This window comes from Amblyraja radiata, chromosome 1 (genome assembly GCF_010909765.2).
Source record: "Amblyraja radiata isolate CabotCenter1 chromosome 1, sAmbRad1.1.pri, whole genome shotgun sequence".
NCBI classification, from domain to species: Eukaryota; Metazoa; Chordata; class Chondrichthyes; order Rajiformes; family Rajidae; genus Amblyraja; species Amblyraja radiata.
Window position 1 is genome coordinate 54,307,207 of NC_045956.1, and position 25,950 is coordinate 54,333,156.

The window sequence follows — 25,950 nt, forward strand, 5'->3', positions numbered from 1 at the left end:
ACTTGCCCATGCCAACCAAGCTGCCCTATCTACGCTGGTCCCACATGCCCATGTTTGGCCCACATCCTTCTAAACCTTACTGTCAAAATCTCTTTTCAATGTTGTCTGGTAAGTTGTTCCATATACTAACCACCCTATGTGTGAAAACTTTATGCCCTTCAGATTCCTATTAAATATTTCCTCTCTCACCTTAAACCTGTCTTTGGTTCTCGATTCCCCAACTCTGGGTAAAATACTCTGTGCATTTACCCTGCTTATTCCTCTCATGATTTTATATACACCCCTATAAGATCACCCCTCATCCTCCTGCCTCAACTACTTCCTCTGGCAGCTTGTTTTATACACACCACCACACACTGTGTGAAAAAATGTCCCTCATGTTCCCATTAAAACTCTCCTCACTCACCTTAGTCCATCAGCAAAAGACTATGCCTACACCAATGTGGGTGCTACATTCACTCATTGCTAATCAACCCAACCCCCCCCCCCACCCTCACCTGTACCTTCAGACCTTCTTCAGAACCCGAAATATCACCTATTCTTTTTCTCCGGAGATCGTGCCTGATCTGCTGAGTTACTCCAGCATTTTGTGTCCATCTTCAGTATAAACTAGTATCTGCTGTTCCTTCGTACACCACTTATCACTTGCCAGACTTTGTCCTGCCCCCACCTCTCTTCCAGCTTTCACTCCCCTACTACAATCAACCTGAAGAAGGTTCTCAACCCGAAACATTATCTGTCCACATCCCAAATTCTGCCCAACCCACTGATTTCCAGTTTCAGATTATTTATTGTCACGTGTACTGAGGTACAGCAAAAAGCCTTTGTTGCGTGCTATCCAGTCAGCGGAAAGACAATACATGATTACAATTGAGACATTTACAGTGTATAGATACATGATAAGGGAATAACGTTTAGTCTCCTTAGTTCCTCCAGCAATTTGTAACTTGACCAATTATTCGGGCATCTGCGGTTCCTCGAGTCATCACAGTCTCAATTTAAGCTCAGTCACTACCTACTGATTGTGCAATGAAACACTAACCTCTACGCCCCCTGTCTAAATCTTCAATTTACTTTTTTGTGTCTAGGTTTCAATGGGGAGGAATTACAGTTCATCCTCAACTAAAAAATGCTCAATAGGGCAACATGTGTGTTGAACTCCACTTTTGTTCTCTATTCCAATACCTTCAATCTAGTGCATACAATTTAGTGAGCAGCAGTCATTTGCCCAGTATAGGGGAATCGAGAACCAGAGGACATAGATTTAAGATTTAATAGGAATCCGAGGGGCACTTTTGCGGGGTAGGAGATAAAACAGGTAGAAGGCAGAATGTTGCCAGGACTCAAGGGACTGAGTTATAGGGAGAGGTTGAGCAGGCTCGGGCTTTATTCCTTGGAGCGCAGGAGGATGAGGGGTAATCTTATCGAGGTGTACAAAATCATGATAGGGGAAGATCGGGTATATGCAGAGTCTCTTGTCCAGCGTAGGGGAATGGAGAACCAGAGGACATAGGTTTAAGGCAGGGGTCGGCAACCATGTTCTGCATATGGGCCGGGACGCATGTCTGAGAGCGGATGGCGGGCCACATCTATCACGTGTACACATTTATCCCGCCCCCATTCCGCCCCGGATAGCAGGCATCAAATCACGTGTTCACAGAAGGTAGACAAAAATGCTGGAGAAACTCATCGGGTGAGGCAGCCTCATGCAATCCTTGTATGCCTCACCCGCTGAGTTTCTCCAGAAGATGCACGGACGTACCGGCGGCTTTGCGCAGGATGCGGTACAGCTAGAGCTCGGCGCTTGGGCAGGGCGCTCGGAAGGCCGGATGATTATGGGAAAATAAAACCGCCTGCGGGCCCGATGATTTCGGTTTACGGCCGCATTCGGCCCGGGGACCGTAGGTTGCTGATAACCTGGTTTAAGGTTATCGGGGGGGGGGAGATTTTATAAGAACCTGACGGTCAACTCTTTTACACAAAGAGTGGTGGGTGTATGGAATGTTTAAAAAACATTAGCCAGGTAAATGGAGAGGACAGGTTTAGAGGGATATGGGCCAAACGCAGGCAGGTGGGACTAGTGTAGATGGGACTTGCAGAGGCAAGTTGGGCCAAAGGGTCTGCTTCCACGCTGTATGATTAACAAATGATAAACTCTCTCCCCGTGTCAGTGAGGGAATTCCGAATGTCTGAACAGCAAGACTAATGGAGGACAAGAGGAAAGCTACTGGAGATTCTGGTCCAATTCCCCTTATTTGGTGTAGAAAATGTTAAGTCTGCTGCATTTGTTTAAAACCTTTTTTTTAAACACTCCTAAATTTATTCTTATTTGACATTAAAATAATCATGTGTATAATTTGCTTAACTCACTTTTGACTTAGCAGTAGCATTGTCTCAGTGGGTGGCTGCTCATTTCCGAGCCAGAAGATTGTGGGTTCAAATCCCACTCCAGACACTTGAATAACACAGGGAGGGTCCCCGGTATATTGTTAGAGGATTGCTGCCTTTCAGATGAGATCCTTATCTAATGCATTGCCACCACTCAAAAATAAAGGAATTTGGAGACACAAAGAACAGCAGATACTGGTTTTACAAAAAGGAAAATCATCATCAGATGTCACACACAAATTGGAGGAACAGCACTTCATATCTTGCTTTGGCAGCTCATAACACAGTCGGGCAAGTATTGAGTTCACTAATTTCAAGTAACCCCTGCATTGCCTCTCTCCGCCCCTCCTCCACTCTAGTCATCCTGCCAGTTCCACTATTTGCATCCATATGTCCCTTTATTATCACCTCTTCCCCAGCCATCAATGGATCATTGTGGACTCCACCTTTCCTTGGTCATCGAGGCTGGCTCCGATTGTTCTGAACCTTTTCAAGTTTCCCCCTGCCCTAGCTCTCAGTCTGAAGAAGGGTTTCGACCCGAAACGTCACCTATTCCTTTTCTCCAGAGAATGGTTGCACTGCGGTGCAGCGGTAGAGTTGTTGCCTTACAGTCCCAGAGACCCAGGTTCCATCCTGACTACGGGTGCTGTCTGTACGTTCTCCCCGTGACCTGCGTGATTTTCTCCAGGATCTCCGGTTTCTTCCAAAACTCCAAAGACATAACGGTGTGTATAATTGTAAATTATCCCTAATGTGTGTAGGATAGTGTTATTGTGCGGGGATCGCTGGGCGGTGTGAACTCAGTTGGCCAAAGGGCCTGTTTCCGCGCTAAACTAATCTAAACAAAACTGAGATGCTGCCCGACCCACTGAGTTACTCCAGCATTTTGCGTCTATCTTCGGTGTAAAGCAGCAGCTGCAGTTCCTTCCTACACAAAATATTCAAGAGGTTTTCACTCGAAAATAGAAAGTTGCAATCGAGACACAAGAGACTGTAGATGCTGAAATCTAGAGTAACAAAGAAACAAAGCACTGGAGGAACTCCATGGCTCAAGCAGCATCATTATAGAATCAAAGAGCAATACAGTTGGGAAACAGGCCATTCGGCCCAACTTGCACATGTCGCCAAAAAATGCTGCATCTACATTCATTTTTTCTTCTTGTAAAACCAGCCTGCCTCCGTTGAAACCAATCCCATTCATGTACCTGTCCAAATGTTTTTTTTAAGGTTAAAGGAAGATGGGATTAATACAGATAGGAATTTGCAGGTCTGTATGGGACGAATGGCCTGTTTCTATGTTGCATTGCTCGATGACGCTCTCTGACTTTCCATCCCCATCCATCATCACTAACACATTACAGTTTTAGGGAGCTTGCTGTGCACAAAGTGGCACTCATATCTGAGGCTTAATAAGACACTGGTCAGACCGCATTTGGAGTATAGTGAGAAATTTTGGACCCCATATCTGAGGGAGGATGTGCTGGAGAGGGTCCAGAGGAGGTTTACGACCATGATCCCAGGGATGATTTGGTTAACGTATGATGAGCGTTTGACGGCACTGGGCCTATACTCACGAAGGTTTAGAAAGATGTGGGGGATGACCTCATTGAAATTTACCAGATAGTGAAAGGCCTGGATAGAGTGTATGTGGAGAGGATGTTTCCACTAGTGGGAAAGTCTAGGACCAGAGGCCGTAGCCTCAGAATAAAAGAATGTACCTTTAGCAAGGAGACGAGGAGGAATTTCTTTAGTCAGAGGGTTGTGAATCTGTGGAATTCATTGTCACGCAGGCTGTGGAGGCCAAGTCAATGGATATTTTTAAGGTGGAGATGGATAGATTCTTCATTACAATGGGTGGCAGGGGTTATGGGGAGAAGGCTGGAGAATGGGGTTAAGAGGGAAAGATAGATCAGCCATGATTGAATGGTGGTGGTGACTTGATGGGCCGAATGGCCTAATTCTGCTCCAATACAAACATGTCTAACGTTACAATAATGACTACCTTTAAACTAGCTCACAGTGTAAAACAATTCAATACCCCCTGAGACAATAGATGGCACACCAAAAATACAAGTTGAATACAAGACTCCCTGATGAGATCTGAAATGCCCACTGTCGATTTCCCCCCTCCCTCCCCATCTCCCGAGATGCTGCTCGACCCACTGAGTTCCTCCAACAGGTTATTTGTTGTTCCAGATTCCAGCAACTAGTTTTTTACGTCTGTATTGCGATTTTCTCTATATGAGTGCATATTTTAATTCGCTCCTTGCAAAGACGTACAGGTTTGTAGGTTAATTACACTAATAACACTAAAGGATAGTGTTAATGTGCGGGGGTGGGCGCGGACTCAGTAGGCTGAAGGGCTTATTTCCGTGCTGTTTCACTAAACTAAAAAAAAATATTGGCTTTGTCAAAGCCAAATTTTCACTGGCGTGGTACTGCTGAAGTGAGCAGTACTAAAAGGAATATTTTTGCATATACACCAATTCTTTCTTGATCACAGGGCATTCTATGCAAGCTATGGCGAAGGACATGGGGAGTCCAGAACCAGGGTTACATTCCGATAAACCATTCGTAAATATCGTAAGTCGAAAATGTGCCCGTGGGCTCACTCACATCTACTCCGCCACGGGTGTACAAGGGCAGTGTAGCCCAGAAAACACGACTACTGATAGGGCAGAGACTCTAGCCCTCACTGCCTGGCCCAGCCCAGCCCCTGGTCCACAGCCCAGCGTCCAGTGAGGGTTATCGCGTCCCTGCCAGCCATCAGAGGGCCAGTGTACGGGGACCTCCCCCTCCTGACAGACACCCCTTGACCCATGGGGGCACGTGCTGCCAGCCCCACCATGTCCCGGACCGACTGAGACTGTCCCTTCCGTCTCGAGTGGGCACAGCACCCCACACCTCTGTACCAGCTGCCGAGAAATGGGAACCTCCCCTTTATCTCTCCTCCTTCTCGTCTTCCCACCCCCTCCTCTCTATCCCCCCTCTCCCCCAATCTCTTGATCCCCCTCTCCCTCTATCCCATTCTCTCCCACCTTCTCTCCCCATTTCCGCTCACACCTCCTCCTCTGGAGAGACTGGTGAAGTGTTTCACTGGCGACGGATCGGATGCAGCGTTTGAACTGGGGGTCCCGGTGAATTCCATCCGCACAAAGACTTTCCCCACACAGCCTCAAAGTTCCAGGAAATCCCACAGGGAGACCATATTCAGACACTATGGCACGGTGGGAGGAGCGGTACAGAAGTAGCGTTATGCAGTGGGGGGGGGGGGGGGGGGGGGGGGGGGGGGGGGGGGGGGGGGAGTCAACTCAAGTCACATTTATTTATATAGCACATTTAAAAAACAACTCTCGTTGGCCAAAGTGCTTTACATTTGTTGTAAGAATAGCACAACAAAACAAACTACATACATATATACATGTAGCCCTCACTCAGAGGACGTCAGGAAAGGCTTGGGAGTATAGATAAGTCTTTAGTCTTGACTTAAAAGAGTCGATGGAGGGGGCAGTTCTGATGGGAAGGGGGATGCTGTTCCACAGTCTAGGGGCTGCAACCGCGAAGGCGCGGTCGCCCCTGAGCTTATGCCTAGACCGTGGGATATTCAGCAGCCCCAAGTCGGTCGATCTGAAGGGCCTGGAGGTGGAGTGGTGGGTGAGAAGACTTTTTATGTAGGTGGGGGCAAGCCCATTGAGGGCTTTGTAGACATGGAGGAGGATCTTGAAGTTTATACGGAACCGCACAGGGAGCTAGTGGAGAGAGGCCAGGATCGGGGTGATGTGGTCCCTTTTTCGGGTGCCCGTCAGGAGTCTCGCTGCGGCGTTTTGGACCAGTTGCAGGCGGGACAGGGAAGATTGGCTGATGCCAGTGTAAAGGGAGTTGCAGTAATCTAGGCGGGAGGAGATGAATGTGTGGATGATCTTTTCCAGGTCATCAAACTGGAGGAATTGTTTTATTTTAGCTATCGTCCGAAGCTGAAAGAAGCTAGCTTTTACCACGGCATTGACTTGTTTGTCAAATTTCAGTGCTGAGTCAAATATCACGCCAAGGTTTTTGACCTGAGGTTTGAGTAGTGGGGTAAGGCTTCCAAGGCTGCCTGCTATCATTTTGATTGAGTCCGAGGGGCCGAGAAGGATGACCTCAGACTTACTCTCGTTTAGTTGGAGTGGGTAAGGTTAAACAGATTTGATTGGTTTTTGGGCTTCAGGGGGAGATAGAGTTGGGTATCGTCTGCGTAGCAATGGAAGGAAATGCCGTGCCTTTAATGACTTGGCCTAAGGGGAGCATATACAGGGAGAAGAGAATGGGGCCAAGGATGGAACCTTGTGGAACCCCACAGCAGAGATTAGCTGGGGAGGAGAATGAGTTGCCTATGTTAGTCGAGAAACTCCTGCCTTTGAGGTAGGAGATGAACCAGCTCAGGGCAGTGCCATCAATACCAACCCCATACCGGAGACGGTCAATTAGGATGGTGTGGTCGACAGTATCAAATGCTGCACTGAGGTCAAGAAGGAGCAGAATTGCACAGTCGCCGGAGTCAACAGTGAGGAGTAGGTCATTGTGTACCTTCAACAAGGCAGACTCTGTGCTATGGTGAGCCCTGAAACCTGATTGGAAAGTTTCCAAGATAGTGTTTTGGTGAAGGTAAGGTATAAGTTGACTTAAAATTACCTTTTCAAGGGCTTTTGAGAGGAAAGGCAGTTTAGAAATGGGTCTGTAGTTGCCTGGCAAGGTGGGGTCGAGGTTAGGTTTTTTCAGGAGTGGCTGGACCACCGCATGCTTGAAGCAGGTAGGTACAGTGCCAGTGGCCAGAGAGCTGTTGAAGATGGCGAGGATGCTGGGACCAGCTGTTGTAATGACGTCCTTTAGGAGGGCAGAGGGGACAGTGTCGAGGGGGCAGGTGGTAGGTTTCATGGTGGCGATCAGTTTTACAAGGGAGGGTGGAGTAACGGGTTGGAGCGCAGACCAATGAGACAGCCAGGTCACGGATGGGGGGGGAAATATTCGTTCTGATGTTCTTTACCTTGCTGGTGAAAAATGTGGTCAATTCCTCGCACTTAGCAGGGGACCCAGTTAAGCTGGTGCTGGTGGCAGGACAGATGATGGAGGTGATGGTGCTAAAAAGGAACTTGGAATTTTGCACGTTTTTGGAGATAAGGGTGGAAAAATATTTAGTTCTTGCAGATTTTACTGTTTCCTGGTATTTGTCAAGATTATTTTTCAGGAGTTCAAAGGAAATTTGAAGCTTATCAGATTTGAACTTCCGTTCTGATTTTCTGCACTCTCTTCTTAGGGCTCTGGTGGTATCATTAAGCCACGGCCAGCCTTTAGGCTTAGGCTTTTTCATTTTAAGAGGAGCAACAGAATCAAGGACGGAAGAACAGGTATTATTGAATAAAGAAATTAGGTCGTCGGTGCTGAGATGAGGGGTGGACGCCGCATTAGTGCAGATGTCGGGGGCGGCTATGAGAGCCTCAGAGAACTTACTGGCCGTCGTGGAGTTAACATAGCGGGAGTAGCGAGCAGGGAGCTGGGACTTTGAGGGAGAGAAAGGCAGAGATATATCAAATACTAGACTAAGTGGGACCCGTTGGGTCCCAGCATCACACAGGAGGGCTGGTCATCCAACGCAATATTCCACCTCTCCACCAATTCTAATATTGGTGGCCAGTTGGGGGGGGGGGGCTTTCTGGAGCGCTAGTATGGGTGTTGTGGGCTGAAGGGACTGGTTTCCAGACGGCTAGTATGCAAATTGTGCGCCAAATGGATTCTTGGGCTGGCGTCTCAGTCAATCAAGCCTGTTGTGCTGGCAACTCACTCACTCACGGCTGGTGGGCTGGTAGTTGACTCACGGCTAATCCTTGAAATTCTATTTCAAGCAGGGTATAAGGCCACCAAATTCAAGTGCAGTTTCATACCATTTGAAGTAGGGTGCAAAGCCACTAAAGACAGTGAGTCGTGACCTCTCCCTCCTGCAGAGACTGAGCCACACCCACATTTCCGGGTTTTATAACCCCCCCCCACCCACCACCAGAAAAGGTGTGGCTTTCATGGAGTGATTGACAGGAGAGAGATTCTCAACATTTTAAAAAAAACTAATAACACTTTTATTTTTCATTGATGGGAAGAATTCTCTGCACCTGCTCAGCGGAGGGGGACTGAGTAAGATGGCCAAAAATCACAGCCGTAAGTGGTAGCATTTTATCTAAAATCAATATACAGTGCAAACAGGAAGTAAGTGCATTTACAGTAGTGCCTTTCAACTTCAAACCAAAGCACCCATGCCACTATTTGCAGTAAGTAGTGCATTTCAACTTCATGCCACCATTTGCAGTAAGTGGTGCCTTTCAACTTCAAGCCAATGCAGCCAAGCCACCATTTGCAGTAAGTAGTGCCTTTCAACTTCAAACCACACCCAAGCCACCATTTGCAGTAAGTAGTGCCTTTCAACTTCAAACCACACCCAAGCCACCATTTGCAGTAAGTGGTGTCTTTCAACTTCAAGCCACGCCCAAGCCATCATTTGCAGTAAGTGGTGTCTTCCAACTTCAAGCCACACCCAAGCCACCATTTGTAGTAAGTAGTGCATTTCAACTTCAAGCCAAAGCAACCAAGTCACCATTTGCAATAAGTAGTGCTTTCAACTTCAAGCCAAAGCACCCAAGCGACCATTTGCAGTAAGTAGTGCCTTTCAACTTCATGCCACCATTTGCAGTAAGTAATGCCTTTCAACTTCAAGCCATTGCACCCAAGCCACCATTTGCAGTAAGTACTGCCTTTCAACTTCATGCCACCATTTGCAGTAAGTGGTGTCTTTCAACTTCAAGCCACACCCAAGCCACCAATTGCAGTAAGTAGTGCCTTTCAATTTCAAGACACACCCAAGCCAAGCCAACCAGGGGAGGGGGGAGGGGGGGCTTTCTGGAGCGCTAGTATGAACCATTTTAGAACCAATAGACATTTTTTTTGCAAGCTTTAGAACCAATTGAGACATTCTTTTGCAAGCTTTAGAACCAATAGAGACATTCTTTTGCAAGCTTTAGAACCAATAGAGACATTTTTTTGCAAGCTTTAGAACCAATGGAGACATTTTTTGCAAGCTTTAGAACCAATAGACATTTTTTTTGCAAGCTTTAGAACCAATAGACATTTTTTTGCAAGCTTTAGAACCAAGACATTTTTTTGCAAGCTTTAGAACCAATAGACATTTTTTTGCAAGCTTTAGAACCAATAGACATTGTTTGCAAGCTTTAGAAGCAATAGAGACACTTTTTGCAAGCTTTAGAACCAATAGACATTGTTTGCAAGCTTTAGAAGCAATAGAGACACTTTTTGCAAGCTTTAGAACCAATAGAGACATTTATTTGCAAGCTATAGAACCAATAGATATTTTTTTTGCAAGCTTTAGAACCAATAGATACATATTTTTGCAAGCTTTAGAACCAATAGACACTTTTTTTGCAAGCTTTAGAACCAATAGACATTTTTTGCAAGCTTTGGAACCAATAGAGACACTTTTTGCAAGTGTTAGAACCAATAGAGACACATTTTGCTAGCTTTAGAACCAATAGACACTTTTTGCAAGCTTTAGAACCAATAGACATTTTTTTGCAAGCTTTAGAACCAATACATTTTTTTGCAAGCTTTAGAACCAATAGACACTTTTTGCAAGCTTTAGAACCAATAGAGACACTTTTTGCAAGCTTTAGAACCAATAGACATTTTTTGCAAGCTTTAGAACCAATAGACATTTTTGCAAGCTTTGGAACCAATAGAGACACTTTTTGCAAGTTTTAGAACCAATAGAGACACTTTTTGCAAGCTTTAGAACCAATAGACATTTTTTGCAAGCTTTAGAACCAATAGACATTTTTTGCAAGCTTTAGAACCAATAGACATTTTTTTTGCAAGCTTTAGAACCAATAGACATTTTTTCTGCAAGCTTTAGAACCAATAGAGACACTTTTTGCAAGATTTAGAACCAATAGACACATTCTGCAAGCATTTTAGATCCACTAAGGGCACTTACATTTGAGTAGACATGTGTTCAGTGTTATTCACAGCTCAGAGAAACGTGACCCTCTGCCAACCTCCATCTTGAAGAGACTGTGTGGCACACCACTTCCTGGTTTTATAGTCCCTCCCCCCTGCCGCCAGCGGGGGCAGCAGAGAGAATGGGGAATTTTGTAAAAACATTAATATCTCTGTCATTTTTAATCGACGGGAAGAATCCTCGGCACACATGCGGCGGAGGGGGGCTCTGAGCAAAGTGGCCAAAAATGACGGCCGTAGGTGGCGGCGTTCTCTCGGAAATCGCAGCACAGATGGCCAAAACCGGTCAAGAACAGACTTTTAGTAATATAGATAATAGCACTATGATCAGACAGGCAGGCATCAATAATATCTGTGTTACAAATTGGGAGACCAGACGAAAGCACTAGGTCTAGTGTATGGCCAAGCTTGTGTGTGGGTCCAGTGGTGAGTAGAGACAGATTGAAGGACTCAACCAGGTTCATAAATTCACTCACAAGAGGCTTCGTGGGACAGCAAACGTGAATGTCAAAGTCACCAAGAATCAGGACCTGGTCAAATTTGGGCAACAAGCTAGCAATAAGATCACCAAATTGTGAGATAAAGTCCTTATGCATCTTTGGTGGGCGATACACAAGAACAATTAAAAGTGGACAAATTAGACAAACTATGATTAGTTGATATTCAAAACTGGAAACCTGATCAGTGTTCAGAAGGCAGCAGTTGAAATTCTTCTTAAACACAGTTTAAGAGGACCCCGGTACAATGTAGACACTGGCAACACAGTACACTGTACACACTGGTAACACAGTACACTGTAGAGTATCGGTTGTTCACACTCGTGAGTGTGCGGCTGGCTGGGAGCTGCGGCTCGCTGCCGTTGCCCAGGATCACAAAAGAGTATCGTATCGCATATCGCTAGCCCAGGAAAAGATCAAAATTCAAAGTACAGTTGCTGCTGAATGTGTATCACTTTTGCACCATCATAAAGTCGAAATATCGTAAGTCGAAGCATCGTAAGTCGAGGAGCATCTGTATAGAGGTTGAGCGGTCATGTTACAGTGGCAAAAGACATTGGTGAGGCCACATTTAGAATAGTGTGTTCAGTTTTGGCCACCATGTTATAGGAAACATGTTCTCAAGCTGGAAAAGGTACAGAAAAGATTTACAAGGCTGTTGCCAGGACTTGAGGGCCTGAGCTATAGGGAGAAGTTGAGCAGGACCTTAATCTCTGTAGTGCAGGAGGATGAGGGGTGATCTTATAGAGATTTATAAAATCAAGAGAGGAATAGATTGGGTCTCTTCCCCAGAGTAGGAGAATCGAAAACCAGAGGACAAAGATTTAAGACGAGGGGGGAAAGTTTTAATAGGAAAGTGAGGGATAACTTCTTTACACAAAGGATGGTGGGTGCATGGAACAAACTGCTGGAGGAAGTAGTTGAGGCAGGATCTATCGTACGTTTAAGAAACATTTAGACAGGTGCAAGGATTGGATAGGTTTATAGGGACATGGGCCAAACGCAGGTAGATGGGACATGTTGGTTGGTGTGGGCAAGTTGGGCAGAAGGGCCTGTTTCCATGCTGTATGACTATGGCTGAAACAAAGTGACATTTATTCACTCACAGGAAGTTGAATCTACTCCGGAAATTCCCCTTTAAAATAGCCACAGAAAAATTCAAATATTTGGGAATTGAAATTACTAGAAACTACCATGATATGTTTAAAGCCAATTATAATCCCTTACTTAAGAAACTAAATAATTTGATTAAATTCTGGAAAACACTTCCGATGTCCCTAATAGGCCGAATAAACGCAATAAAAATGATCTTTTTACCACAAATCCTATACCTATTTCAATCAATACCTATATATCTCCCAAAAAAGTTTTTCAAAAAATTGGACTCAGACATTACAAATTTTATATGGGATTATAAATCCCATAGAATACAAAGAGCACACCTTAATAAACGAAAAGAGTTGGGTGGTCTAGCGCTCCCTAACTTTATGTATTATAATTGGGCAGTAAATATTAAAAATATGATTCACCTGCTGGACAATTCTGCCCAGCAGGTGGACTGGATTGTAATGGAAAGAGAGGACTGCTCTCCGTGTAATATAGGAGCGACTCTCCTCTCACCAATACATCTGAATAACAAAAATTATAATAAAAATCCAATTATACATAGCACAATTAGAACATGGAAACAAATAAAACAGAATCTAAAATTAAGAAACCTATCTCTTTTAATACCATTAGTTAATAATCCATCGTTTAAACCATCAATTATAGACAAATCATTTATACAATGGGAAAGAATGGGAATCAAAACGCTCGGAGATCTGTATGAATTGGGAAAACTACTATCATTTCAACAACTGAAATATAATTTGAAAAATAATCAATATTTTAAATATCTTCAAATTCGTGATTATCTGAAAAAATACACAAAAGACTATCATAATATGCCTACAGACTTACTGGATGAAGCAATGAAGACAGAGGCGGAATCAGCTAATCTAATATCGTACTTATATAACATCATCTTAAACATAGAAATACCCACAACTGATGGAATTAGAAGAGACTGGGAACAAGAATTAGCTATAAAAATGTCAAAAGAGAGCTGGGATAATCACTTACTACAGGTGCATAAATGTTCGATCAACGTACGACATACTCTCATCCAATTCAAAACATTACATAGACTATATTATTCAAAAACTAAAATAAATAAACTCTTCCCTAATGTCTCACCCATCTGTGATAAATGTCTGTGTCAAGAAGCTACCATAGCGCATTCTTTTGTTTTTTGTACAAAAATCCAAAAATTCTGGAATGAAATATTTGACATCTTTACAAAATTAATTAAAATAAAACTGGTACCAAAACCAGAATGGATCATTTTTGGAATATCGGAAGGTAACCCTGAACTAAACGTGTTTCAGAAGAATTTACTCAATTACGGGCTAATAATGGGGAAAAAAGCTCATACTTAAATTCTGGAAAATTCTGCACCTACACCAACAATAAAAATGTGGATATCAAATATGTTTGAAACACTACATCTGGAAGAGATGAGATTCCTCTTAGCAGGCAAAGCAGACCACTTCCAAAAGACGTGGTCTACGTTTTTGGAACTATTACAAGCATAAGGTGCAATAGTAATTTTAAAAATAAATAAATAAATAAATAAAAGGTACCAGGATCTGGCAACGGGGGGTAGAAAAAACAACAAAAACAGACTTGGTTGGTAGTCCCCTTTCTGCGGAGTTTAATGTTATAATAGAGCGATTGTTTCTCCTTTCTTTTTCTTTCTTTTCTGGGGTCTACTTTCTTTCTTTACTTCCTTCTCTAACTTCTTTTCTAAGGGGCTTTCTTTTCTCAACACTCTCCTGCACCTTCACGGCTCTTGCGCACTTTCCTTACTTCCTTTACTTCTATCTTTTTTTTAAAGCTCAAAAAATGAAGCGGTACAAAAAATGTATTAAGACATATGTGTTGTGTATTATTGTAACTTACCGTACTTCTAATAAAAATAAAAAAAATTAAAATTAAAAAATAAAAAATAAAATTAAAAAAAGGAAGTTGAATCTATGCAATTCTTGCCTTTCGAGGGTTATGGAGGCTTAGTGGTTGATTGGATGGAAGATGAGAGTCTGATAGATTACTGTACACTCGATCATGTGATGTACGAATGGCGTAAGGAAAATGATGTTGAGGAACGGGATACTGATTGGGGATGATCAGCCATGATCACATTGAATGGCGGTGTTGGCTCCAAGGGCCGAATGGCCTACTCCTGCACCTATTTTCTATGTATCCGAGTAGAAGATCAGTTCTGATCTTGTGGAATGAAGAGCTTGCTTGAGGGACCTGGTGGCTCAGTCACACTCTTATTTTGTGTTATTTTAAAATCAATGCATGCAAAGTACTGGCGAGTAAAAGTTGGCCAAAGGTGAGAGAAAAAGCAAATTGGAATCAAGGCATGCAGCATGGGGGTAGATGTTTGTAGGCTTGCAGCCGAGACTTTGATCGTGACTTGTTGTGAGGACAATCTGATATTTACTCATTATCAATTGCTCAAAACCAACAAAGTATATCCTTTCATTCTTGCCGACAGGTTACTTATTCACTTTGCAAAACATCGTGGTACATAGTTTAGAAAGTGGAACATGTGAGGGACTTTCTGCACTCGGTGTAAACATCAATGGTTTCAACAACACTAGAAAATGGGTTTTCCTCTGGGATTATTAACATCAAGCATTCACTTGTAAAAATTAAAACAGGAGGAACTGATTTACATAGATTGATTGAAGGATATAGCATGGAATCAAGCTCTTCGGACAAAGGACAAAGGACATTTATTGTCACATACACCAATTGGTGCAATGAAATTTAAGTTGCCATTGCAGCGCACAAATAAAATAAACACATTATAGAATTTAATATTAAACATAAAAAACCATCCCCCCACAGCAGGATCAATATTTCCCACTGTGAGGGAAGGCAGCAAAGGTCAGTCCACTTCCACAATGTTCACAATGTCGGAGCCTATTGAGGTCGCCGCTGCGGCGGCCCTATGTTTCAGGCCTCTTCGCCGAGATGATGGAACTCCGGCGTCGGAACAGAAGAACACTCTCAGCGGCTTAGAGTTCCGAAACGACTGTTTCCTCCCGGGTACCACGGCTCCCGAAGTCTACAGGCTGGGCGGAGCTCCAACACTGGCGACCCCGGCGAAAGATCCCAGGCTCCACGATGATAAAGTCAGCGCCGCCGCGGCTGGAAGCTCCGCAGACCTCAGATCCACGATGTTGAAGTCGGCAGGCCCAGCACTCCGGAGCTCCAACATGGCGACCCGGGTAAGGCATCTCCTCACTCCGCGATGGTACCTCAGCGCTGAAGCTGCAGCTCGAAGCTCTGGCCGGTCTCCGACAGGAAAGGCCGCGCCAATCCAGGTGGTAGACCGCGAGGAGGGGGCGAAGATGTGGCTCGGAGGAAGGACGCATCCTCGCCCAGGTAGGGACTGGAAAAAACAGTTTTCCCCTTCTCCCCCCAATCCCCCACATAAAAAGACTAAAAGGCCTCCAGAACAAAACATTTTAACAAACTAAAAATAAAAAAAGGGATTCACCAAGTCCAGGCTGACCATCAATAACCCGTTCACACTAGTTCTTAGTTATCTCACTTTCGCATCCACTCAGTACAATATACAGAGGCCAATTAACATCCAAACCCGCCAGTGATTGAGATGTGAAATAGTCTTTATGTTCCGAAGTATGATAGTGTTTACGTGTAGAAAGATTTTTACTGAACTATGCAAAAAAGGAAATTCACTGTACATGTGTACACTGTGTACATGCGACAATAAAGTACCATTGAACCCTGACAATAGACACAACTTGCTGGAGTAACTCAGCGGGTCAGGCATCATCTCTGGAGAAATGGTATAGGTGACATTTTGGGTCAAGATCCTTCTTCAGACTGAGTCAGGGGAGAAGGAGACTAGAGGTATGAAAAGGTACAGAACAAATCACAGTTGGCACCAAAGACTCAAGAAAGGTGGAGCCCACAATGGTCCATTGTTGGCTGCGGAAGAGGTGGTCCCTTCATTAAGGGATACAAACAGTGAAACGACCAGGGCTTCAGCAGGATGCAGGGAGAGGGAATACAAGGGATACGCATGCATTTGATCTAATATCATGAAGAATTCTATGTTTAATTTAGAGATACAGCATGGAAACAAGTCCTTCGCCCTTCAACACCATGCCGACCAATGATCACCTGTAAACAGGTTCTATCCTATACCTCCTCAGGGACAATTTACAGAAGACAATTAACCTACAAACCTGCACGTCTTTGGAATGTGGAAGGAAACCGGAGCACCCAGAGAAGACCCATGTGGTCAAAGGGAGAATACATAATTTATTTACAGATAGCATCCATAGTCAAGATCAAACCTGGGTCTTTGGCGCTGTGAGGCAGCAACTCTACCGCTGCGCCAGTGTGCCGCTCCATGGTAAGGGGAGTATTATTAACAGTATTATTTGACTACATGACACGTCACTCACCGGTAGCGGAGAAGTAACCATTGAATTGTCCACAGGCCAACCAGGATCAAGCCATTGACTTCCGAAATCTTGAAAGCCCATTCGACCCGGTCCACGTAGTCAAAGAAAGTGTCGGGTAGGGGAGGGTTTGTTTCCTTGGGAGGGACTCTCTCATGTACCACAGTGATCATCACACTGGTCATAATCAAGTTGAAAAGCGCATAAACAAAGGCAATGCCTGTTTTCCACCACTCCAGTGGAAATTTATGGCTTGAGTCTGGGACAGAGATCTGGACAAATTCCTTTGGATTCTTCTGGCCTTTCCCAATACCATTTGGTATATTATTAGACTTGCAACCCTCACTGGCGACAAGGAGTAACATGGATTTGGTATGTCCACTGGAAGGCATGACCTGTTGCCCTCCCTTGCCGTCTTCAAGGTTTAAAGCTTCAGTTGCATCCATCAACTACCACCACAAATTTCTGCAAGCCCTTTCCAGTCCGTCCTTGTTGCATGAAGAACGATATCAGTACATGATCGTTATTGACATATAGACCGGCCCACTCGGTGAAGATAATTGCGATGTGGTGCAGGAGCCGGTGTGACCCCAGGGTAGTCTGTCGTTCACACTCAGGGTGGCATCCGGAACAGAGACAACAGTGGAGGTGTCCAACCAGTGCAAAGGTCGCCTCATTCCAGCACCGTTAAAGTCTCACCTGTGAAAAGAAACCCAGAGGTAAGCAGTCATGTTTTAAACAGAAAAGCATTCCATTAAAGATTTCACATACTTAATCCAAAATTATTGGAAGCCAGCATTACTTTACTTTCCGGCAAAGAATACAATCTCACTGGGTCAGACAGTACCGTTGGAGTAAATGGAAGAACTATTCTTCAGCTTGAAAGATAGGGAGGCCAGAACAATATGGAAATCACTTGAATTCAGAAATCAGATAACTGCACTAGTTCTAGTTTAAATACACCATCCTCAAATGTCGAAACATTAAATTGCACTCCATACAGTTGCTATTATGTAGTCAGATGACTAATCAGCTCTGAAGAAGGGATCCGACCCAAAACATCACCTGCCCATGTTCTCCAGAGATGCTGCTTGTCTTGCTGAGTTACTCCAGCACTTTGTGCTCTCTACAAGATTCCTGCATCAGCAGTTCCTTGTGTCCACATTTAGTCTTTTATTGTTACTTTTTAACTTTATTGTCTGTTTTGTTATGTTTTTTGTTTGTCTTTTGTTTTGTTTTGATTCTTTTCTTATGGATTGAATGTGTTGTGATGTGTTAACCTGGTTTACCAGAGGGACTACAGATGGAAATTAGCCTATAGCTATAATCTTGCGTATTGCATGCAAATGTTTATAAATATGCACTGTCCTTAATAAAAACATCTATAAAAAAAAAAAATATGTTTTTATTTTGCTTATATAATAGTTGCCAAGCACCATTTTTAACTTGCTACTTTAAGCATGATAAATCATGACCCATTATAATAACATCTCCAGAACAATCTCACTTCAATCCTTTTGAGTATCATTAATGCAGACCACATGGGTCAACAATTTCACCTAAAACTACATCCATCACTTAAAATTCCAGAGTGCTAACATCAGTTGGAAGTTCAGACAAGAGGTCAATTCTCTTCAGCAGAACGAGGAATAGAAATTATAAATCACTAACTCAATGTTTGCAAGCAAAGTCAACATAAATGCTGTATAATTTGGTAAGATATTGGAAGAGACATGTTTATGTGTTTTGATAGGACTTGATAGGGTGAGGGGGGGGGGGGGGGGACCTCATTGAAACTTACTGGATAATGAAAGGCTTGCATAGAGTGAATGTGGAGAGTATGTTTCCATTAGTGGGGGAGTTTAGGATCAGTGTGCAGCCTCAGAATAAAAGGGCATACCTTTAGGAAGGAGATGAGGAGGAATTTCTTCCGTCAGAGGGTGGTGAATCTGTGGAATTCATTTCACAAGTTATAGGAGTAGAATTAGGCCATTCGGCCCATCGAGTCTACTCCACCATTCAATCATGGCTGATCTCTGCCTCCTAATCCCAGTTTCCTGCCTTCTCCCGATAACCCTTGACACCCGTTCTAATCAAGAATTTGTCTGTCTCTGCCTTAAAAATATCCACTGACTTGGCCTCCACTGCTCTCTGTGGCAATGAGTTCCACAGATGAACTACCCTCTGACTAAAGCCAATTCCACAGATAGCTGTGGAGGCCAAGTCAGTGGATATTTTTAAAGCAGGGATTCACAGATTATTGATTAGTAAAGATGTCAAGAGTTATATCAGCCATGATCGAATGGCAGAGTAGCCTTGATGGGCTGAATGGCCTAATTCTGCTCCTATCACTTATGAACATGACTCGTGGGTCTGTTCTAAAAGACAACAGCACAGAGTGCAGCTATTTCCCGGACGTCAACATGGATGTTTGTACTCCGGGTTTAATTTTAGTCTGAAGAAGGGTCCCAAACCAAAATGTCACCTATCCATGTTCTGCAGAGATGATGCCTGACCCGCTGAGTTACTCCAGCGCTTTGTGTCATTTTTTTGTAAACCAGCATCTGAAGTTCATCGTTTCTACTCTTAATCTTAGTGTCTTCGTTGTTTTATTAATTGCTTGAAAAATACTGCAAGGAAACAGGCCCTACGGCCTACCGAGTCCATGCTGACCATCGATCACCCGTTCACTCCAGTTCTTTTTTATCCCACTCTCGCATCCATTCCCTACACACTAGCAGGTGATGTACCGAGGCCAATTAACATGTTGGGACGTGGGAGGAAATCAGAGTATCCAGAGGAATGCATGTGGTCACAGGGAGAACATACAAATAGCGCACATACAGCAGCCATAGAATCATAGAGCGGGAAAACAGAGCCTTAGGCCTAATTTGCCCAGGCCGACCAACATCCACAGCTACGCCAGTGCCACCTTCCCACGTTTATTCCATATCTACCAATCCTATCAATGTACCCGTGCTAATGTTTCTTAAAAATTGCAATAGTATCTGTCTCAATTACCTCCTCCGGCAGCTTATTCCATATACTAGCGATGTTACAAAACCTATCTTCAGTGGCGCTGCAGATCTGCCACTGGCCATGTGCACAACTTTGGCGCCTTTGAGGGGGGGGGGGGGGGGGCGGGATTAAAATGCAGGTTTGTATCGCTTGTCGGAGAGAGATTTCCTCGGGCTGCTGGTCGATGAAGAAAAATTGATTGGACTTCCGTTCCCGTTTTTTTTAAATAAAAAAAATCGCTGGACAATTTAATAATTGGATTAAAGTAAAAGGTGACTTCGAATGCCCTCAACGCCTACAACGTGACGGATCGCAAATTCAGGACAAAACAAAGGGTAAGTCGTATATTTCACATATAATCTTGCTTCTTGGGGTGGCTTTAAACTAATTTTACGACGCGAAAATGTTATTTAGGCCCCATACAAACCGGCAGTGTCTTTGCCTGCCGATATGGGGTTCAGGGCAACGGCAACGTTTCAATCGATCGCATTCCAGAAACACCCACTCGCAAGATTATTTAATTCCTCATTTTTTTGGACAATCATGTCATAAGAGCATCTAAATCATCTATATTTTGTGTAATTGTCTATCCATAGTCAATATTTTTATACTAAATATCCACAACAGTTTTAGCCACATGTATTGTGCAAAAAATAATAATTTTGATTATATTGAGAGTGGATGTTTCTAGATTAATTTCATGACAGTGAGATTTAAAAATCATGTTATATCGTGAATTCTTGTGTGAATGGGATTAGTTATTTGGATACTTAGGCTATTAAAAAAAAATCCTTTTCTTAAGAAATGGATAGATTAGATCTAGTAATTGAATTTAGATGAATTTAATTGATTAGATTAATTTAATTGATTTGATGAAACTGATGAATATGAATTTCTTGTTGGGTATTCACTATTTGTTTTAGTGTTTAACTTTATCATTTCTACCTTTTTTCTAAAACTGCAACTAATAACTTGTTTCTGTTAATGCTGTTCAGTGTTTTTTTCGCTTTACATTTTAAACAGATGTCTCCGAATAAGAAATGCAAAATTGTCAATCCAAATACCCAGCAAAAGAGACTGATTTAGACAGCATTCGCAGAGATGATCCTAATTTGGACTACTCCAAATGTGATGATCACCAGGACATTCTTAATGGGAAAGTAGTGGGCAGAAAGGCATGTCATGCGTGGTTTGAAGAGCAAAAACTTGTAGTTTACAATGCCAAAATTGAAAAGTTGAGGAAAAACAAGATGGACAGAGTTGCTTATTGGTTACAATCTAAGGAGTATGATGATGCTACTGATTGTGATATGCCAGTGTGCCAGCTAGCAACTGATCTTCCCCATAAAGACTTGGTCTATTGCTAGACATTGTAATTTATTTACCTATCTGTTACAGACTTACAGCATATAATACAATAATATTAAAGTTCTGATCTTGAGAATATCACATTTTTGAATGTTCAAGGCAGTCTGGGTGTTTATTACTGTTTCCGTCACAACGGCCAATTTTGTAATTAGCTACAATTAGGTAATTAACTATTTATATGCTTTAATTTCAGGTCATCCAAGTAAGATGTTTTATATTTGTTTCAGAATGCTTCAATCTATAATAACTGAACATTTCATTCAGTTCTCTTAATTTTTTAGAAAGTTATGGGCTTTTGACTGTCCTTGAACACAGTGTTAAGTCAATGGAAAAGCAATAGGGAACCAGATGCTAATTTCCGAGTATGAAAATGGCCATAACATTTTTTATACTGAAGATATGAAAGTGAATTAGGTGTCAAATTAAACTTCTTTTTATGCTTTATCTGAAGGGATAAATTGCAAGACTTGATTTTTAAAATCTCAAAATGTTGTAACATTGCTACATATACCCATCACACTTTGTGCGGAATAAGTTACCCCTCAGATTCTTATTCCTTTACTTGCAAGAATATGCAGCCAAGGTAAAAGGAATTGCTTTTGGTGTTAAACTCTTTTGCTTTTGGTTCTTAAACTCATCAGCCAGGGTCGGGATTGAACCTGGGTCACCGGCTCTCGTGAGGCAGCAGCTCTACCCGTTGTGCCAATGGGGTGTTGTTTTAAGAAAGATTAGAATATGCTACTTTCAGAAATGCCAATGACTGCAAACGAAAATGTATCTGGCCCTTATAAAATATTGGACTTCCAGTCTCCTACAAGCAGTATCTATTCCAACTGCTTCACGGTAAATAAAAAACGCAGAAGGCTGTTCAGGCGGCATCTGTGAAAGAGAAGCAATGTTGGTTTCAAGTCAAAGTTCCTCCATTGGAAACGGGCTCATGTGCCAGTTTAGTCTTTCAACAACCACACCCTCTGGCAAGAGATTTAAACTGCAATGTAATTGTATTTTATTAACTCCAGAAGGCAGTGCAATTTAATGTTAACAAGGTCAGTGCAACCCAAAAGTAAAATCCAACATCCCATTCATCTCTTCCCCCGCAAGTTAAACTGCTGAACGGCCTAGTGTGCAAACCTTCCATAGAGAAAGAACATTTCAAAGTTGCTACTGAAATGCAGCCTGTAATGAAGACAAGCACTTCACGGCATCTGTGGTTCATTTAGATTTTAAAAATCTATCACCATTCCTCAGTGAGTTTTGACCACAGATGAATGTTGTGTTCCACAGATGCCATTACCATGCTTACTACCTCGTTCAGCCATGGCAACGCATAAATAACTATATGACCTTGGAAAGCTGCAAGCAATCCTTGCAAGAATTGTTTCCAATGGGAGTGTGATTACAGTACAGTAAACCCTTGTTTTAATGGACCTCATCATTAATGGACCGCTATATTTAAGAGGGAGTTAGATGTGGCTAAGGGGATCAGAGGGTATGGAGAGAAGGCAGGTACGGGATACTGAGTTGGATGATCAGCCATGATCATACTGAATGGCGGTGCAGGCTCGAAGGGCCGAATGGCCTACTACTGCACCTAATTTCTATGTTTCTATTACAATGGATTTCAGTTATAGCGGACGGCTCTACCGACGGCTGCCTGTGCTGACCCCGGCTTGCACCGCCTCCCCGGCTGCCCGATGGACCTCACGCCGGTTCCAGGCCTGACCTTCTGCCGCTACCACCGGCCCTCACAACATCCTCGGCTGCTTCCAGGCAGCCCCACTGCCAGCACTGCCGACCCTGACCCTCACTCCAGCTGCCCGCGGGCCGCGACCATTGACTCTGCCAATCCTTGCCACTTCCCCAGCTGCCAGCAGGCCAGGGCCATCAACACGCCTGGATTCCATGACCAGTTCCAGACAGAGAGTCTGAAGAAGGGTCTCGACCCTAAACTTCACCTATCCATGTTCTCTAGAGATACTGCCTGACCTGCTGAGTTACTCCAGCACTTTTGTTCTTTTGGGTATTAACCAGCAATTGCAGTTGTTTGTTTCTGCTACTTGTACAATGATAATACCTTACTCGGTTATAGTGGACAAATTGACTTATCTTTCCCTCCCCAAATAGCCCTCTCTTCTCTCCCCTCCCCCTCTCCCCCGTGCCTTTTTTGGTAAACAAGCATCTACAGTTCCTTGCTTCTTCATTATTTTCTCCCCCTGACTTGGAGATCCACATCTAAAAGAATAGTTATTACGGCTTCCGATGATTAAAGCATTGGTGATTCATCTCATGCAGTCATTCATATTGACACTTATTTACTAAACTAAAGAATTACTGGTGGCTACCAAGAAAGTTGTTCCAACTGAATTATTTCTCTTAAACAAATAATTCCACATTATTTACTTTGTAGAGTCAGTATCATACAGCATAGAAGCAGGCTATTCGGCCCAGTGAATCCATGCTGACCAGCATTATTGAGAGACCACCCCCATGTGGTTCGGCCCCTCAAGGTCCCGGGACATATAAAAGTCCGCGATCACGAGGCTCAGTGTTGGTCTTCTGGAAGAGCACTCGGGACTGCGTGATGTTCTGGAGTGTCTCTGTCTGAGCGAGGCCTAGAGGGCTTGAACAGGCAGACACGAGGATCGAACCCGCGGTGGGATAGGTACAGTGTGTGATCTGTGACGCGCTTTTGGTAAAATAAAATGTAGTTGTTTCAAGTGCTTGATTCAGTGTTTTCACTGAAACTAGACTGGGGGGAAGCTTAGAAACGAGCAATTATCAACCCCACCACAAATTCTACCACTGAGCTACACTCTCAGGGCAAATTGTGGAGACCAATTACTGTACATGTTTGGAATGTGTGAGGAAACCAGAGCTCCCCAAGGATACAGGGAGGCATGCAAACTGCACACAGATAGTAATCAAGAAAGAAACAACAAGGAACTGCAGATGCTGGTTTATACCAAAGATAGACACAAAATGCTGGAGTAACTCAGCCGGTCAGGCAGCATCTCTGGAGAAGAAGGACAGGTGATGTTTCAGGTCGGGACCCGCCAGTCTGAAGGAGGGTCCCAACCTGAAACATCACCTGTCCTTTTTCTCCAGAGATGCTGCCTGACCCGTTTAGTTACACCATGGTGTGTCTATTTTCAGATAGCAATCAAAGTCAGGATTGAATCTGGACCACGGGCATTGGGAGACAAAGCCCAATCAGGAAGAAGGGTTTCGGCCCGAAATGTTGCCTATTTCCTTCGCTCCATAGATGCTGCTGCACCCGCTGAGTTTCTCCAGCTTTTTTGTGTACATCCTCAATCTGCACCCCGTTCCTGCCTTTTCCCCATATCCCCATACAGTGTGGTCCAAGTAAACATTTCAGGCACTTCTACCTAGTTTAGTTCAGAGATATAGCTTGGAAACCGGCCCTCCGGACCACAGAGTCCACTCTGACTATCGATCACCCGCACACTAGTTCTATGTTATCCCACTTTTGCAACCTCCACACTACGGACAAATTACCGAAGCCAATTAACGTACAGACCTACTGCAATTTTTACAGAGGCCAATTAACCTACAAAACCACGTCTTTGAAATGTGAAGGGAAACCAGTCCATTCGGAGAAAACCCATGCAGTCACTGGGACAATATGTAAACTCCGCACAGACAGCACCCGTAGTCAGATTGAACCTGGGACTCTGGCGCTGTAAGGCAGCAACTCTATCACTGTTTCACTGTGCCGCCTGCTATGGAGGCTGTTTCTATCCATTCTACCTGCACCTCTCAAATCTCCAACACCTCAGATCATGTCACCCCTCAATCTTTTCCACGGAAAGGTAAACAAACCAGTCCTACCTAAGTTTCCTGATACAGGGCTGCCAACCCGCAGGCTTTGAGCATGAGAATAACGCATTTGGGCAAATTCTCACGCTCTCACACTGATCACAAATTTCTCACGCTCTGTCGTGAGAAATTCTGTGATCAACGATAATTTCAAAACTCATATAAACTGCATGGGCCGCGGGTGTTGGAGAGCCGGGGCTGAGGGAGGGATGGAAGCAGAACCAGCGGCGGGGACAGATGCAGGAAGCCAGGGCTGGCGAGTGTTTGCGGGGCTGGCGAGTGTTTACCGGGCTGGCGAGTGTTTGCGGGGCTGGTGAGTGGCTCGCTGCAGCTCCGGCCATGGAGCAGCTTCAGTGCAAGAGTCCCGGGCCGTCGGAGGTGTCGGAAGCGTTGAGCCGCTGCCGTGAGAGTCTCTGTTCCGAAGGTTATATTTAGTTCTTGGAGCTAGTGAAATCAAGGGATATGGGGAAAAAACCCGGAAAGAGGTACTGATTTTAGATGAATAGCCATGATCACATTGAATGGCAGCACTGGCTCGAAGGGCCAAATGACCTATTCCTGCACCAATTTTCTATGCTTCTATGCTTGAGTATATGGCAATAAAACTCAATCGCTTGATTTTGAAGCATTCATGCATGGTGGAGGTATAATGTAGTCATAGAGTGATACAGTGTGAAAACAGGCCCTGCGGCGCAACTTGCCCACACCCGCCAACATGTCCCAGCTACATGACCTGCTTTTGGTCCATATCCCTCCAAACCTGCCCTAGCCATGTATCAGTCTAACTGTTTCTTAAATGTTGGGATGGTCCCTGCCTCAACTACCTCCTCTGGCAGCTTGTTCCATACACCCAACACCATGTGTGGAAAAAGTTACACCTTAAAAAGTTACCTCTTAAAATAATTCATACAAAAAACATTGAAATCATACTTCTACAATGCACTAAAACATGATTTTGATACATCAAATTTCAAAAAGTCCCTACCTTGGGAGGGGGGACACCTCCCTTCCACACCCTCTCCCCACTCGGTTGCTCCACTCCCTCACCGGGTACCCCCAAAGCCAGTGATCAGTGATCGCTCAGCCTCCTCACTTTCAAAAACGCTCTGCGGTCCCTGATTCAGATGAAGAACACTGCCAGATGTGAGCAGGGAACTGAGACCAGTAATCCATGATGTCTGGATCCCAATGCTCAGCGCTTCATGTTTCAGAGTTGGCTAATGTTATTGATTTGTAATTAG

At 43.9% G+C, this 25,950-nt stretch overlaps 1 protein-coding gene across 1 annotated transcript in view; it reads right to left on the reverse strand.

Annotated features, from left to right (window-relative positions):
* The window catches only part of sgms2 (sphingomyelin synthase 2), a 130,101-nt gene that overhangs the window by 47,326 nt on the left and 56,825 nt on the right, over positions 1-25,950 (reverse strand). The window contains exon 2 of the mRNA XM_033022114.1: positions 16,490-17,185. Coding sequence (XP_032878005.1) covers positions 16,490-16,932 — 443 coding nt within the window. The 5' untranslated portion in view covers positions 16,933-17,185. The remainder of the gene's footprint in view (positions 1-16,489; positions 17,186-25,950) is intronic.